We start from the raw sequence: 17,786 nt of genomic DNA, 5'->3' as shown, positions 1-17,786 counted from the left end.
CTATCACTATAGGTTCATGTAGGCTCAGAAAAGAGATATGTTATCTAGCTTCTGGGTAAATTTGTATCTGAAGTATATAATCTTAAAGTTAAATAATCTTTAGTTGGAAGTTAAAAGTGCCAAAGCATCTTCTATATTTCTGAACATTCATGTTGCTGAGTTCTGTATGATAACCTGATTTTTAAAAAAATTAATATTTTTAAAAATTATAATAATGCCAGAAGAGTTATAGCTCATCTGAGCTTGCAAGAACTGATTGTTAAAATTTTAGCATGAGCATTTTATACCTTTGAAATCAGCAAAAGCTACAAATTAGGGTTTGATTTCTTGTTTTTTTTTAAATTGTCAGTATTTAAGAAAGTAATGGAAAATGCTAGTAATGCAGATTAAAGGTAAAACTATGTCATGCATACATTCCCTGCCCCCCCCCACGGCACCCCCAGAAATCAGGTTGTTAAACACTTACCAGCACACTTCTGAGGATAGCTAATGGTTTGAAGTTAAAACAGTTAAATTTTTGTCTCCCAATTGGACTCTTGGATCACTTGGTTCTAGGTCAGTCTCTAAAATGGTCAGGTTTTCCTTCAGGCTCTGGCTTCACCTTAGAGTAAAATTCCAGGGACATCTCTTTTTTTTTTTTTTTTTTTTTTTTTTTTTTTTTTTTTTTTTTTTAGTGAGGCAGTTGGGGTTAAGTGACTTGCCCAGGGTCATACAGCTAGTAAGTGTTAAGTGTCTGAGGCCAGATTTGAACTCAGGTCCTCCTGACTCCAGGGCCGTTGCTCTATCCACTGCACTATCTAGCTGCCCCCCAGGGACATCTCTTAAGCAAAAGTTGGGATGACTCAAATCCAGAATTCCCCAAAGGCGGATTAACAATGTTCCCATCCCACAAGAGTGCTCAATACAAAATATATGTATCAAGTACTAGGCTTCTTTTTGTTTCCTTTACCACAACTTCATAAGATACACTATACTCACAGACACTAATGAATAAATACAGGAAACAAAAAATTATCATTATACACGTATGAAAATTCTCCCCAGGCCCCATAAATTAAAAGAAAAAAACAACAACCTGGAACTACTTAACAAATATCTCCTACTTTCCTCATGGTTATGGTCTGAATAGCTCACGGCAGTGATCATAAAAAGTTGTCAGGGTCCATCTGGGTCTTCTGGCCCTGCATCAAATCATATTAGTATTCCAACTACAGGGTGATCCTGCTGATCATCCCCTTCTACAAAAAACATGCTGAGTTTTTTTTTTTCTGTAGCCATTATAAAGACAGAATACTAGTCTTGATTAGTGCTTTTAAAAAGAATGATTGGGGTGGGGCAGTTAGGTGGTGCGGTGGATAAAGCGCTGGCCCTGAATTCGGGAGGACCTGAGTTCAAATCCAGATTCAGACACTTGACACTTACTAGCTGTGTGACCCTGGGCAAGTCATTTAACCCTCATTGCCCCACAAAAAAAAAAAAAAAAAAAAGAATGATGCATAGCAACATCAGCAGTGACATTATGTTCTGAAAATCTTTGTACTAAAAAAAAGTATGGTTACTATACATACAAATAATGAACATGAAAATTATGAAGTATTTTGACAGTAAGTAAATGTGTTATATGTCATATGTCAATAAGTATTAAGCAGCTACTATGTGCCAAGCTCTGGGGATACAAAAGAAAACCTAAAAACAGTCCCTGCTATCATTATTTTGTTGTATGTTTAAAATTTGTGTAAGGCAGCTAGGTGATAAAGTAGGTAAGAAGGCTGGACTTATGGTTTCCAAGACCTGAATTCAAATCCAGCTTCAGATACTTAGTAACTTTGTAAATTTTATAGAAGGTGTAGAGATGGTGAAGTTGTGAATTTGTTCAATCATAATTGAAAGCATGCTAGAGAACTGTGCTTAAAAAGTTACCAGACTGTATATATCATTTTATTCAGCCATACCACTACTATGTTTACAACCCAAAGAGATCAAATAAAAAGGGCCTAAGGGACAAAAATATGTATAGCAGCTCTTTGTTATAATAAAGAACTGGAAACTAAGGAGGTGTCCATCAGTTGGGAAATGGTTGAACAAATTATTAATAGTTTGTATGGTCATATGGCGTGAATGGAGTGGAACACTATTATGCTGGAAGAAATGATCAATCAGTAAGTTTCAGAGGAACCTGGGAAGTGTCATATGACCTGACGTAGAATGAAGAGAGCAGAGGAAGGAGAACAATTTCTACAGTAACATTTGTTGAGTCACCTTTCAGTCATGTCTGACTCTTTGTGGCCCCATTTGGAGTTTTCTCAGTAAAGACACTGCAGTGTTTTGCTGTTTCCTTCCCCAGGCCATTTTATAGATGAGGAACTGAGGCAAATAGTTGACTCACCCAGGATCACACAGCTAATAAATGTCTGAGGCCAGATTTGAACTCTGGAAGATTAGCCTTCCTGACTCCAGGTCTGGTTCTCTATCCACCGCGCCACCTAGCGGCCTTTACAACAACAACATTGCAAAGACAACTTTGAAAAGAATATAGAACAATGCAATGATCAATGACAATTCCAGGGACTGATGAAGAGAATGGAAGGAATAAGCATCATATAGCACTGTGGTAAGTGCTTTTTACAAATATTTCATTTAATCCTCACAACAACACTGCTTAGTCTAGTGCTATTATAATCCCTCTTTTATAGAGGAGGAAATTGAGGCAAACAGAAGTTAAGTGACTTGCCCAGGTTCACCCAGCTAGGGAATGTCTGAGGACAGATTTAAGTTGACTCCAGGGCCAGTGTTTTGTGCTGCACCAACAGCTGCCTCACTTCTTGATACAGAGATAATAGTCTCAGACTGCAGAGTAACACATAATAGTTTTTGCATATCACCAACGCAGGAACTTTTTTTTGCTTGACTATGCATATTTGTTATGAGAGCTTTCTTTTTTATTTGGGGGACAGGGAGGCAATTGGGAATTAAGTGACTTACCCAGGGTCACACAGCTAATAAGTATCTGAGGTCTGATTTGAACTCAGGTCCTCCTGACTCCAAGGCTGGTGTTCTTTCTACTGTGCTACCTAGCTACCCCCCTCCCCTAGAGTTTTATTATTTCTTTTTTTCCAGTGGGGAAAAATAAAAACATAGATTTTCATTAATTAAAAAATTAACTAAATTAAATTCTAAAATGGAAAGAGAAAATATTTTTTTTTTTTTAGTGAGGCAATTGGGGTTAAGTGACTTGCCCAGGGTCACACAGCTAGTAAGTGTTAAGTGTCTGAGGCCGGATTTGAACTCAGGTACTCCTGATTCCAAGGCCGGTGTTCTATCCACTGCGCCACCTAGCTGCCCCATGAGAAAATATTTTTAATTGGGGGTGGGGTGGGGCAGGGAAGTTGACGGTGCATATAATGTTTGGAAACCATTGGTCCAGAGGATAAGTTTTAGGCTCTTATCATGACATGTAATACACTCCATGATAGAACTATGATTCTCCTAGATTTATCATTATTATTTTACACAAACCCTTTACTTTATTGGCTCAATAAGATTTTATCATGCCTTTTATCATGTCTCACCAGCAATGGTAGTAAGAAAGGCTCATACTTCACCTTTCAGCAGCCTTTCTTTATATCCCCAGCACCTGTACATGGTAGGTCCTTAATAAATGCTAGAATACAGACTGAAATATACCCAAGTCCTATCAACTTAACCAATATACCATACATTAAAAAAACCTATCTTAAACCCCATCTTCTTGATTAGGTCTTCAATGAATGTCAGAGCTGAAATGGATTTCATTGGTTATCCATATAAATATACACATACACATACCTAGAAGAGAAAATGATTTGTTACATAGAAATACTTGAATCCAGTTTTCAGCTAGCTCTCTCTCTCTTTCCCCCTTCTATGTGTATGTATATGTACATATATGTATGTATGTTTGTGTATGTATATATATATATATATAATATAAACTACCATCATCCTTATTGCCTTAAGGCCATGTACGTTACATTTCACTCCTCCCCCAAGTTCTTTAGTACCCTTTAAGGAATTGGTTCTGTCTAGGTTCTCTGCAAATGGCTCCAGACCACATGGATGGTATTCCCCTAAGTGCAGAGGGTGTCCCCTGCATCCTAATTCCATTTATCCACTCACAGATTCTTTTACATAGAAATGTTTACTTTAAAAGGTCTAAAATATACCCATTTTCTCCTCCAACAAATGGGAGGCATAATCTCTCTCTCTTGCTATATACCTCCTCAGTCTCTAGGGAAGGAAAGGGGATTAGATTCACATTTTAGCTCAGTTCCTATAAAACAGTCACTAAAATCCTCCTTGGGCTCAAGTCTCAAGCCTCCTGGCTGCTCAGGGCTCTTATACCAGGCTGGTTGACTGCACAATTCCCTGTACAATCCTAGCTCCAAGGTCATCGTGTCTCAAACTCTCCAGTTTGAGATCACCTCTAGTACTTGAAACTTGTTGTTGTTTGTCCTTCGTTCTTGAAGAGGACCATGACATTGGGGTGATGTCATGACTTACACTGAATTCAATTTAAGTGAGGGATGGCTGTGCAAGGTCACCAACCTCCTTCTCTCCTCCAAAGCCATATGAGATCCAGTGGCAAGATATATATCAAGACAATTGGATATGTCCCCAGATGTTTAGGCAAATGACTTCCCCAGGGTCACACAGCTAGTGTGTGAGGTGAGATTTGAACTCAGGTCCTCTTGACTCCGGGGCCAGTGCTCTATCCACTGCACCACCTAGCTGACCCAGCATTTGAAACTAGGGAGAACCAAACAACAACAAGCCCTCCAGGTCCATTTCTCAGAGTGTTAAAGTGGGAAAATGGAGGAATAAAGTCCTTTTCTTCTCATGAATTAATGGTGCCCATACTATGGGTGAATTGTGATCTTCATGCTCTAGACAGAGTAGATAAGAGTGTTCAAAAAGAGAGTGGCAGAAAGAGATTCTCCTGCTCAGTCTCACAGTTTTAAAGATGCAGGCAACCATTAAAATGAGGCTTTCCCCACCGATGTGGTAGGGGACACAAAGGTTTCCATCTTAGGCAAACTGGGCATGCTTAGACAATCCTGAGTTACATATAATATCCATATTAAATATATGTAAGATAGTATATACATATATATATATACATGTAAATATACACATACACACACCTACTTTCCCAGATCCCTTTGGCATATAATAATGGTACAAGTTCTTAATCAGTCAATCAGCAAGCATTTGCTAATATGTACTATGTGCCAGGCACTGGACTAGGTGGTGACAATGCAATAATAAAAAAAAAAAAAATGAAACGGGCAGCTAGGTGACTCAGTGGATAGAGCACCGGCCCAGGAGTCAGGAGGACCTGAGTTCAAATCTGACCTCAGACACTTAATACTTACTATCTGTGTAACCCTGGGCAGGTCATTTAATTCCAATTGCCTCACCAAAAAAGAAACAAACAAACAAACAGCCTCTGCCTTCAAGGAGAAAACAACACAAGGACGTCTAGCCAATATGGCTCCCTGAATAAAAGCACATTGCCAATTCTTTTATGGCCATTCCAGCAAAAAACAAAATAAAGACCCATGAAATTTGCATCAGACCAAATAACAATCAAGAAATCCAATGACAAAGTATGGTGACTTCTACTACATCAGTATATAAAATGTCTGCTAATTTGCCCTCCTTCCATACACAACATGATAGGCGACCTCCAATTAGTCCAGTGACAGAGCAGGCAAACAAGTTGCATTGTTCCAGCTCAAAGAAAAGATATGGGGCAAGTACGTAGCATGCTGGGCTCTCTGTCTAGAGGTGGCAAAAATGAAAGCTCCAGGGTTATTATAAACACGCCGCAGGGCCTCTGGGAAGTCACTGTGGCCAGGTGTAGTAGCAACTTGTCTGAATGTGGCTTGGGTCAGAACAGTCCAGAGTTCAGAGATCCTGGCATGGAGGCTCCTGAATATCTGCCCCTCACCCTCAAAGATACTGGCTTCCTCCCAGGCCCCAAGCCCTGGAAGAGGAGCTTTGCATAGGAACCCAGGTAGCCAAGGGTAAACCTAAGCAGTACTGACTACCCCACCCCAAAGTAGAGAAGTAGGAGGAGTCTAGTCTTGGCCCAGACACAGAGAGACCACCTCAAACACTGTGTGACCCTGAGCAAGTCATGTAACCTCATCTGCAAAATGGGGATAATAAGAGCATTTCTCTCCCAGGATTGTTGTGGGGATCAAATGAGATATTTGTAAAGTGCCTGGCACATAGTAGGTACTATGTAATTGTTAGCGGTTTTATTATTGATGTTGTTATTGTTTTTATTATTATCATTATTATTATTATTCAGAAGGACAGCTAAGTGTTGCAGTGGATAGAGTGCTGGATCTGAAATCAGGAAGACTCATCTTTGTGAGTTCAAATCTGGCTTTAAATGCTTACTAACTGTGTAACCCTGGGTGAGTCACTTAATGCTGTTTGCTTTGGTTTCTTTATCTGTAAAATGAGCTGGAGAAGGAAATAGCAAACCACTCTAGTCTCTTTGCAAAGAAAACCACAAATGGGGTCACAAAGAGTGGGATACAGTTGAAATAACTGGACAACAGCAACCATGTAGAGCCAGTTTCAGTCAAGTAGAAGCAATGGAATCTAGATTGTATGAGATGGTAACTCACAGTGGATACTGCTATGGCTTAAAAGACTAAGGTCTGCTCTGTCAGCAACTGGGCCTTCCCTTATTTTGAGTGGGGAGAAAGAAACAGCATCATTGAGGACACATGAATTAATCAGGTCCCAGACTGCTTTGCCTTCCATTTAGGGAAAACTAATCCCTTCCTCAGGAGGGAAGAACTCCTCCTAAGGATCCATGTTGGATACACTGGTAGATATTGGTTCTATCACACAGGTGCTAAGGGAGAGTGAATAATTAAGGAAGATTTCTAATTTTGAAACTGGGTGATTGGGAAAATGATTCAATTTTATATTGGGCAGCAAATCCTGAAACCCAGTAATATCATCAGTTAATGTACAGTTCAAGCCTCTACTTCTTCTTCTAATAGGTTTGCAATGATCACTTTAATTCACTTAGAAATAGTTTTAGAATTTCACAAGTAGCTGTATCTGGTGGTACAAGTTCCCCATGCTAATTTAAGGATCATTGTAAATGTTCTGTTCTAAGTATCAGGGCTTCATCTGAACCTCTGTTGTTGATGCCAATTTCTTGACCTTCAGAGCCCTTATTATTTGTAACTTCACCATTGTATTTCAATGTATTCAATAGTATTTTGTGTTTGCCTGCATCCTAAATGGCTTATTTATGATGCCATTCAGAATAAAACTTCTCACTTGATGGGCAAACTTTGCCAACCACCTGTTATTTATATTTCTGGTACCCTAGAAAAATTGAAAAGTTAGAAAAAGGGGTGAATCATGGAAGGAAGTTAAATTAAGTCAACAAGCATTTGTTAAGCAAAACTATTTTCTTAGCATTGGACTAAGTTCTAGGGATACAAATACAAGCAAAAAGAAAGACAGACAGTGCTTGCTCTCAAGGATCCTATATAGGGGAGGACTGAAAATCAGGGGGTATGGAAAGGATGGGCATGTTGAAGAAGTCCAGAGAATGAAGGATAGCTAGTCTGGGCCCTTCCTCAAAATGGAGCCACCAGGAGGAAGGAAATGACATGGAGTTTTGGACATGTGGAGTTTAAGATCCTTATGGGACTTTAGGAGGCAGCTAGTGGCTCAGTGGTTATGGTGCGACTCTTAGAGTCAGTGGCCTCAGACACTTACTAGCTGTGTGAGCCTAGGCAAGTCACTTAATCTCTGTTTGCCTTACTCTACTGGAGAAATGGCAAACCCAGGGACAGTGTGGTCCACAGGGTCCTGAAGAGTCAGATATGACTGAACAATAGCAGGAGCAGCAACAACAACAAGGGACATTTAGATGTCTAACAGAGAGTGATACAGGATTGCAGCTCAAGAGAAATGTAAGAGTGAGATATGTAGGCTTTGGAGGGCTTTGCCTAGTGATGCTAATTGAACTCATTGGAGCTGCTGAGATCCCCAAAAGGGAGAGTATGCCTAGAGAAGAAGTTCTTCCTCAAAAAGAACTCATCTTAGTCCTTTAGAGAGGCAGCATGTTGTTGTGGAAAGATCAGTGGATTTGGAGTCAGGAGACATGCTGGTTTGAATATTGACTCTAACCCATTTACCAGTTACTTTATTTCTTTGAACTCAGTTTCCTCATCTATAAAATAGATATAGGAAGACTTAGTCTGCTCCACAGAATGGTTGAGTAAAGCTCTTGGTAAACTTCAAACAAATTATATAAATGTGTTATCCTTTCCAGTGATTCATAGGTATGATTCTCTCTCTCTCTTTCTCTCTCTCTCTCTCTCTCTGAGTCTCTCTCTGTCTCTTTGTGTGTGTTTTAGTGTTCTGTAATATTTTCCCTTTGCCTGCCCTGTCTCATTTCACCATACAGCTCATACAAGGGTGTCCTGCTCTTGCCCATTCTCTCCTCACTTGGCCACTCTAGCCCTGGTAGGATTTCTGTGTTCCCGGATCTTGTCATTTTTGAGTACCTCTTGACATTTTTTCCTGCTAAGCACAACCCAGGGGGGACAATGATGAAACTGTGTAGGAAGCCAGATGGCAGGCCTGGTTGAAGTTGGTAGTGTCAGTTCCTATTTTCTCTTCAGACACCTTCCCACTCCCTCTGCTTCCTTCCTTCTGCTGATGTGTTGCCTTCTCATATCATTACTGTATCTCTTAAATTGTTACCTTTTCAAATGTATATATCTCATTTACTCAACTAGATGTTAAGCTCTTTGAAATGAGGGACCAGCTCTTATGCTTTATATCACCCAAAAAATCTGTGCTATAAATGTAGCATGATACTAAATTAGAGCAAAGTGATTGTGTCCTGGACAAGCTTTGAAAATTGTACCTCTGTGTATTAACTTTCCACCAGTCTTTGAGCCTTCACTTTGCCATGAAATTTGATTTACTTCTGGATTTAAGGACTTCTGAGGGCTCTGTGATCTCATCAATATAAGTACTTCTTCCTATAGTGCAAATAACAATATCTACATATTGTGCAACTCTTCTCCCTGTCCTTCTATAAAGCTTCCACAGGGATGTCCACCCAGCATGCTGAGAGTCTTCCTTTGATCCTCTAGGTATTGTGTAGATACCAGTGAAGCACATGGACTGCATGTCACTTACCCCTTGCACTCACCATGTGATGGGATCCCCTTCTTCTACAGTCATATGGTTCTCTGGTTGTTGTCCTCATCTTTAACTATTCAACAATGTGATCTTCCATGACTCACAGCCACACAGCATCACTGGAAGAGAGTATTGGTGTGAAAAAGATGGGCTTTTGTTTCAGTGAGAAGTTTAGGATCATTACTTTCTTCCAAACTCAGTATAACAACATTCCCCCCTCTTTTAAAAAATGTTGCCTCCCCACTTTTCATATGACAGTCTGTGCAGATAATTTTCTTAGCTTATTTTAAAAAACTTGATCATTATTATAATCAATTTATTATAGCGAATCAATCTGCAAATTTTAAAATATATAAAATAATATAAATAATTATTGTGCTCTACTTACTGTCAGAATATCATAAATTTAGAGATAGAAGGGATCTTTGAGGTTATCTAGTCCTTATTTTATAGTTGAGATCAAGAGAGGTTAAATGATTTGCTTAAGGTTACACAGGCATAAAATGACAACAAGAATCTGTCTTCTCATTAGACTATAAGCACCTATATTTGCCCTTTTATGTGTGTTCAGCACTTAACACATAGTAGGAGCTTAATAAATGCTTGCTGACTTGACTTTACCACCAAATCCAAGTCAACAAGAAGTCAGCAAGCATATATTATACTCTAACTATGATTTAAGTGCTGGGAATACAATTATTAAACAGAAAGAAAGGCAGTCCATGGCCCTTCAGAGCGTATGGTAAAAAAGTGGGAAGATGGGACATAAGAAATAATGCATGAAAGGAAGCTGGAAAGTGGAGGGAGGGTAGAGAGAGAAAGTCCCCACTGAAGAGCACTGCCTCCCAGAAGTAAAGGGAGAAATACTATAGTGGCGCACAGCAGTTCTCTGAATCTTTACACTTCTACGCTGGATGAAATGGATAATTTCAGAGAAAACTAGGAAGACCTTTATGAACTTATGCTAACCTAAGTGAGCAAAAATAGAACACTTATAAAATAACTTTATAGGGAAAGCTTTGGTCTGTTATCAATACATTGATCAGAATGAAGATCAAATACTATACTCCTTTCCTGAAAGAGATGTGATGACTTTAAAATGAAGAGAGACATATATTTTCAGATATAGTTAATGTGGTATGGGGGAGTGGCAATGAGGGTTAAGTGACTTGTCTAGGGTCACACAGCTAGTAAGTGTCAAGTGTTTGAGGCCGGATTTGAACTCAGGCTGGTGCTTTATCCACTGTGCCAACTAGCTACCCCCATGTGGGAATTGGGGGGGGGGGCTAGAATATGCTGCTATGGGGGGTTTTGCCTTTTTTTCTAGAGGAAGGGACAGATTATTTTAAAAACTATTTTTAACCTAGTAGCTGGGATCTTTGGGTTTATAAAACATTATTCTACTACATTCATTTGCCTGTTGTGTTCCTAATCTGTTCCACTAATCACCTTTTCAATTGATTAACCAGCATCAAATAGTTTTGATTGCTGCTTTGTAGTATAGTTTGATATCTGCTATTGCTATGCTCCCTTCCATTTCACTTTTTTTCATAATGTCCCTTGAGATTCTTGACCTTTTGTTCATCATGAATTTTCTTATTATTTTTTCTAGCTCTCTAAAGTAATGCTTTAGTAATTTCATTGGTAAGGCACTGAATAAATAAATTTAGCTGGCACAGACATTTGTGGTATAATATCACAGCCTAACCATGAATGATGAATATTTCTCCAAGAATTTAAATCTGTATTTCTGCAAAGTGTTTTTTGTAGTTATGTTCATGGAGTTCCTGTGTGTCTTCATAGGTAGACTTCTAAATATTTTATAGATTATTTCATTATTTTTAATTAAAATTTTCTTTACATTTCTTCCTGCTGGATTTTACGGATAAAATACAAAAAAGCTGATGCTTTATGTCAGTTCCATATGCTTCTGCTTTGATAAAGTTATTGTTTTAATTTCAGCTGAATCTTTGGGGTTAAGAAGGAGATAGATAGATAGATAGATAGATAGATAGATAGATAGATAGATAGATAGATAGATAGATAGATAGATAGATAGATACACATATATATATACACACACATGCATGCTTTATATGTGTATATATTAATATGTATAATGTATGTGTGTATGTATATGTATGTATGTATGTTCTCTCTCTCTCTCTCTCTCTCTCTCTCTCTCTCTCTTACCTCCAGGATCAAATACAAAATACTTTGACATTCAAAGCACTTCATAACCTAGCCTCCTCCTACCTTTCCAGTCTTCTTACACTTTACTCAGTAACACATACTCTTTGATCCAGTAACAATGGCCCCCTGATAATTCGACAAACATATACTCTATCTCTTGCCTCTAGGTATTTTCTCTGGCTCTCCCCCATTCTTGGTATGCTCTCTGGCCTCTGCTCCAACTTTTGACCTTCGTGGCATCCTTTAAGTGGCAATAAAAATCATATATTTTTCAGGAAGCTTTTCCTAAACTCAAATAGGCTTTTCTCTGTTAATGATTTCCTATTTATCCTGCGTAGTGTGATTTGTATATATTTGTTTGCATGTTGTCTCCCCCATTAGAGTATAAACTCCTTTAGGGCAAGTACTATCTTTTGCCTCTTTTTATAACCCTGCAATTTAGCACCCATAGTAGGCACAATAGAGGTTTATTAATTGATTGATTGATTCGTTCATTAATCGATATATCCCCAACGCTCGGTATAGAACCTGCTACGCAATAAGTGCTTAATAAACATTTGTTGATTCTACCAGAATAATGCTGTCATATAAGTACAACTTGCAATCCATCATGCATGGCTTCCCATCATGTGCAACTCTTACCTACAAACTTCCATACGTTTGCTTAAGGCAATCTACCCAATTGGCTAGGCAGGAAGCCTTCCTTATGTTTTTGAGACTTTGTATAATACCAGTGGAGTAGACAGGACATCGATCAGCTAGCTATCCTTTATTCTTGTGATTGATATGTGTGTGATATACACACATTTAGTCACATATACTACTCACATATATAAATATGTGTATGTATACATACAAACTTGCACATTTTTAAGATGCTGAGAGATTAGGGATTGTGTATTTTACTTTGTACAGTGGACATGTCTGAGAAAAGTTGAATGTAAATTTAATCATTTAGACTATATCATCCATTTAAAAACATAAACAATAATAAAACTATGATAAATTGTTTTGTACAGCAAGGGTATTTTTGCAAAGTTTGTAATAACCTTTTGCTTTCTCTATGTATTTTTTTTAAGTTAGAGTTTTATATAAGCAAGTTGTGTTAAATCTAGACTCTTCTAATTCTGAAACAGAAAACCTTCATTTTACTGATGAAGAAACAGCTTTTGAAAGGTGAAGGGTAAAATATTTATATAGCCTGATATTAGACTTCTACTTAAGGAGGGGGCTAACTTAAATATCATGCAGAGTTTCTAAGGAGGTTTATTTTGAGGGTAGATGCTCCATGAATGAAGATAATTCTTTCTAGATGTTTCAGTATTTTTAAGAAGACAATAATGAAGCTAATATTCCTGTCCATAGGATATCTCCTGCATTCATCCTTATGTTCCTATAAACACAAATTGTCACAAAAAGCAGAGAGAATAGCAAGTAGAAAGATTACGTTTCATTTTTTAGAATTAGGTTTTCTGATATCTATTGGATCTAAGGTCTATTTGAACCTGATTTTAATTCCTAGTTATATGAGTAAATGCTTGTTCTCACAGCTGACACAGTCACATGCTCGCATGGCAACCACATCTATCACTGGCTTTTCCAGCTCCCTTTTGGTTATATTTGGCATTTTAAGTGTTTCAGACCAGGGAGAAACTTCCGTATTAATAGGCAAAATATAAAACTGCATTGCACAGTAATGAGAATGGCCATTAATAGAATATTAGCTAAATTAGCAAAGAACAAATGTGAATTAAACCACAGCAATTGTAAGATTTCTAGGTGAGATTTTCAAGAATTTAAACCAGTTTATAGATGTTTTGATTCCTCTAGTAGATACCCTTTCCTCTTTTGATTTTCATTTTTATGTTTACTGGCTGTCTAGGTTATCGAATGAGAGATAGTATCTGTTAATAGGTAATGACAAATCTAATATCTGGCCATAATGTTTCTGTCTGAGTACTGAAAAGCAATGCTGCATTGATCAGAGCTCTGTGCCCTCTAGTGGTAGATAGAATAACATCATCTTGTAGTCCCTCATGCAGGAAATGCATGTTTTTCCTTCAATAACCAGAATCCTTTTACAGGAAGTTAGGTGTGGTCTTTCCAAGGAGAGTTACACCACCACCACCCCCCTATTTTTTTTAAAAATAAAGCATGATGGAATTTTAGCTGCAGTCTTTTTGGTGTGAGCCTACCAATGCCAAAATCATTGGATGAAAGATTCTTCAGGGGGTAATAATGCTTTTTAATATTATTTCTCTACTTGTGTTCTGTGATTCTGCCATAGACAACAGTCAAATCCATAGAGATTCTGCAGTAGGACCACTTTCATTTTCATGATTAACCCTTTTGTGGTCGCTAGATTTCATTTTTAAAAAAAATCATGTCTTATTAGAGCATCCAAGAATATGACGTTAGGATGTTTTCACATATATCCGTTGGGAATGCAGGGATTGTTTCATACATATATATCATATATATTATTTATATGTAATATAGGTATATGTGTATATACTTTTATATATTTGCAAACACATACACCTATATACCTGCAGGTAGGCTTGTGCCTGTCTGTGGGGAGATGAGGGAGGAAGATTAATGAGACTGGAAGCATCAGTTTATTCAGAAGGCTCTCTGATATCATGTACTCATTGCAGCTGCGCTGCTTCCAGGGAAGTCCGGTGGGTATACTTCAGAGAAAAATACTGTGGAAACAGCCCTGTCTTCTATTCTGTTCTATGGCCCACTCTGTAGGAATGAAATTGATTATTTCACATCACCATCAAATAATGTATCTCATCTATTTAGATATTGTGATGTGGGCTGAAAGGGTATTTGGAAGAAAGAAAAACAGGTGACAGCTCTTAAGGATTGCATTCAAGAGTTAAGATTTGATTTGTTCTTCAGTTCTAAATACAGTAGATTCTCTAGATAATGCTGGTTCAAGGATAGCCTTTTGGTGGTAGGTTTTCCATGTTTTGATTAGAGCTATATTGCACAGTGTTACATTATGCACCAGGAGGATATGATCAGAACCTCTGTGTAACTGAATCTATGACGTGGCAGAGTCTCCTGTAAAGGATGAAGGGTTGAGTTTTTCTTGTTTTTTTCCACTGTATCTCTTAGCTTCAATTTTTTTAACCAAATCAAAATCCTGAAATGGAAGTTGCTTAGATGGTATTTTTGCTTGTTACAAAATGGGTGCAGTTTGAGAAAATGAAATATTCCTAAAGTGTTGTAGAATGATTAACTTCCACAGCAGTCAGGTTAGCCAGCAGCAGGTTGCTAAGTCAGGAGGTCCAGCTACCGATGCCCTAATGTAAAATGACTTCCTGTTCAGTTTGGCAGGAGCCATGACCCTGCGTGTGGAGCTTCCTGAGCAGTTCTATAAAAAGACAGGGCATCCCCTGCTCCTCCCCATAATGTGCTTGCAAGCAACATCAGCAGGTACCAAGGCAAGCTTTTACCTGTGTTTCCAGACCTCTTTACCAGGTGTATTGGTTCATTCTAAAGCCCTTGGAGGTACTAGTGGGCAAAGAGAAGAGGGAAAAAGGTGGGGAGATCTTTGGAAACCCTTTGCGCTTCCTTTTTTGTAAAATTCAATATGACACGCTCTCTCTTCTCCATCTCTCCCTCCCACTCTGTTTTCCAATTGTTTCAGACAGTCTGCTAAAAGATGGCTGCCAAAAATATTCATACAAGTAGAACAGCAAGCAGAAACCATCAAACATCCATTTCAGAGCTCTGGATTATATATTTTTTCTAGAAGCAGTTACTTAAAACGTTTTGGATGTGGGAAGTTAAGTTACCACATCAACACCAACCACAGAATATCACATATTGAAGAAAGACCTACCTACCTGCAGAGGAAAAAGAAAACCTATAAATTGCCATTCCTTGAATGCTAAATATTGCTTTCAGTTTTTATGTTTATAGGTAGTTATTGATATAGCTATATGTCTTGGTTTGCATATTTCATCTCTATTCCTCATATAAAAGTGTCTAAATAACATCTTATTACTGTGTTTGTCCTTTATCTTAATACTCATTGCTTTTTTGTCCTCTCATGTTTCCATAGCACTTTCTTATGCAAGAAGCTAAAGGGTAATTAAAAGGTGCAGGATGAAAAGATGGCACAATCAGTGCTGGTACCACCAGGACCTGACAGCTTTCGCTACTTCACCAGGGAATCCCTTGCTGCTATTGAGCAACGCATTGCAGAAGAAAAAGCCACAAAACCCAAGCAAGGAAGAAAGGATGAGGATGATGAAAATGGCCCCAAAGCAAATAGTGACTTGGAAGCAGGAAAATCCCTCCCATTTATTTATGGAGACATTCCACCCGGAATGGTGTCAGAGCCCTTGGAGGACCTGGATCCATACTATATCAATAAAAAAGTGAGTCCATAATACATTTTCCTTTTCTATTGAACTCAAAGTGAAGTTGCAAGATAGCTCCAAGTTGAGTCCCATCCAGGATGAGGCCAGAATCATATAATGACCTATCTACAACATTACTAGGATAACAGGTGAACCCAATAATGAACTAAACCTACTATCTTTGGAGAATTTGGGATGGATTAAGTTGAACCTACACCCTTGGAACTGAGTTAGAAACAGGGCTATGCTAGAACCAGCTCATATGAGTTCAAAAGAGCCTATTATTAAATTTTCAGTGGGAGCATTTACACCTTAGAAATTGGCAAGTGCTACAGATAAGGGCATGATTTATTATTTGGTTGATTACCAAGACTAAAGAAAGTGATAAAGAAAACATTAGTGATGCATATTAAATTAAAAGTGTCTTATGTATACATTTAAACATTTTTTTCAAAGAGTCAGTTATTAAATGTTTACCAGCATACCACTATGTTAAAACGAATAGGCAACTGGGAACGGAGAAGCAAGTTTCCAGGCAAATAATTGCTTACTATCTTGAATTCTAGTCCTACACTGAGTAGGACTAATCTTTTACCAAGTATTTAGGAAATTCAGAGCCAGTAGGAGGAAATTTTTGTCTGGTGAAACATCACTTAATATATTCAACTTCTTACAAAATTAAGAGAATTCCATGATACTGCCATTAGTAAGTAGTATCAAAATATCTTGCTATAAGTGGTATCTCTACCACAAATACCTTAATATACAGCAAATTTAATTCTTAAAAATGTTTTTTCTCGGGGCAGCTAGGTGGCGCAGTGGATAGAGCACCGGCCCTGGAGTCAGGAGTACCTGAGTTCAAATTTGACCTCAGAACATTGACACTTACTAGCTGTGTGACCCTGGGCAAGTTACTTAACCCCAATTGCTTCCCCCCGCCCCAAAAAAAAGAGAGAAAAAAAATTTTTTTTCTGCTTAATCTTCAAAGGAAAAAATAGGACTAAAGCCTTTGAAAAATGAGGGAAAAGTGCTAGAATAGAATCTAGAGGTAAGAAAGAAAAGACTGGAAATGCTAAAGGTCATAGTAAAGAAATGTTAATTTTACTGAAGATATGATTAAAACCACATCCTATTGCTCACCTGAATGATAAATGAAATTGACAATTTCTTCTTTTAAAGCATATAGAAAACGTAGATTTTATTTGTTCCCAGTTACTTTTTGACTTTAATAATTTTAAGTCATTATATTAATTGTCCTTATTGTACCTACCAAGTAAAGGAGAAGTATATAGAATCACCTTGGAAACAAGTAACATATAAACAAATTAGTTTTATTATGTTATAGAATGGGAATTAGTACATCATTGTATTATATTGGGATTAAATGGAATAATATTGAAATATCAAATTTCCAGATAACTTTTACTTTTTTTCCCCTCTGAATGCTTAGTCTAGTTAAGTACACTAATTAGTGCTGAGGAAAAAGTAAAGCAGACTGTGTTTTAAATTCCATTACTGTATGTTCTAAATTACATTTTACGTGTGTTTTCTTCCAGACTTTTATAGTATTGAATAAAGGGAAGGCAATCTTCCGATTCAGTGCCACATCTGCCCTGTACATTTTAACTCCTTTCAACCCTATTAGAAAAATAGCTATTAAGATTTTGGTACATTCATATCCTTTTTCAAGTGATTGTTCAATAATATTTGCTGTTTGGTCTTTATCCTTCTGTATAATGCACTTCAAAGCCAATGTGATTGGTATTGCTCTACCCTATTTCTCTTGTTTTTTTTCTCTCCCCTTATTCAAGGGGGAAATCAGAGGTAAGTGAACTACTTCTGTTCTTTCTCTAATTTTCCTTTTTTCCCAGACCAATCATAATGATCATCCTTGTCCTCCTTCTGTTTTTCTCTTTCTTTTTTTTTTAATTTGCTTTTCCTTCTACTTCTTAATTTCTCTCCATATTAGGCTTCTAA

The 17,786-nt window shown here is 37.7% G+C and overlaps 1 protein-coding gene across 3 annotated transcripts in view; it reads left to right on the top strand.

Moving 5' to 3' along the window:
* Positions 1–17,786, top strand: part of SCN2A (sodium voltage-gated channel alpha subunit 2) — a 165,206-nt gene that overhangs the window by 27,137 nt on the left and 120,283 nt on the right. For 2 of the 3 annotated variants that reach the window (XM_043997571.1, XM_043997573.1), the window contains exons 2-3: positions 15,509–15,827; positions 17,366–17,484. In XM_043997571.1, coding sequence (XP_043853506.1) covers positions 15,561–15,827; positions 17,366–17,484 — 386 coding nt within the window. In that variant the 5' untranslated portion in view covers positions 15,509–15,560. Of the gene's footprint in view, positions 1–13,542; positions 13,663–15,508; positions 15,828–17,365; positions 17,485–17,786 lie in introns of those variants that run through there. The other variant, XM_043997572.1, reaches the window with a different exon arrangement.

Source organism: Dromiciops gliroides, chromosome 3, assembly GCF_019393635.1.
Source record: "Dromiciops gliroides isolate mDroGli1 chromosome 3, mDroGli1.pri, whole genome shotgun sequence".
Classification (NCBI taxonomy): domain Eukaryota; kingdom Metazoa; phylum Chordata; class Mammalia; order Microbiotheria; family Microbiotheriidae; genus Dromiciops; species Dromiciops gliroides.
Note: the sequence above shows the minus strand (reverse complement) of the source record. Positions and strands in the feature narration are given on the sequence as shown.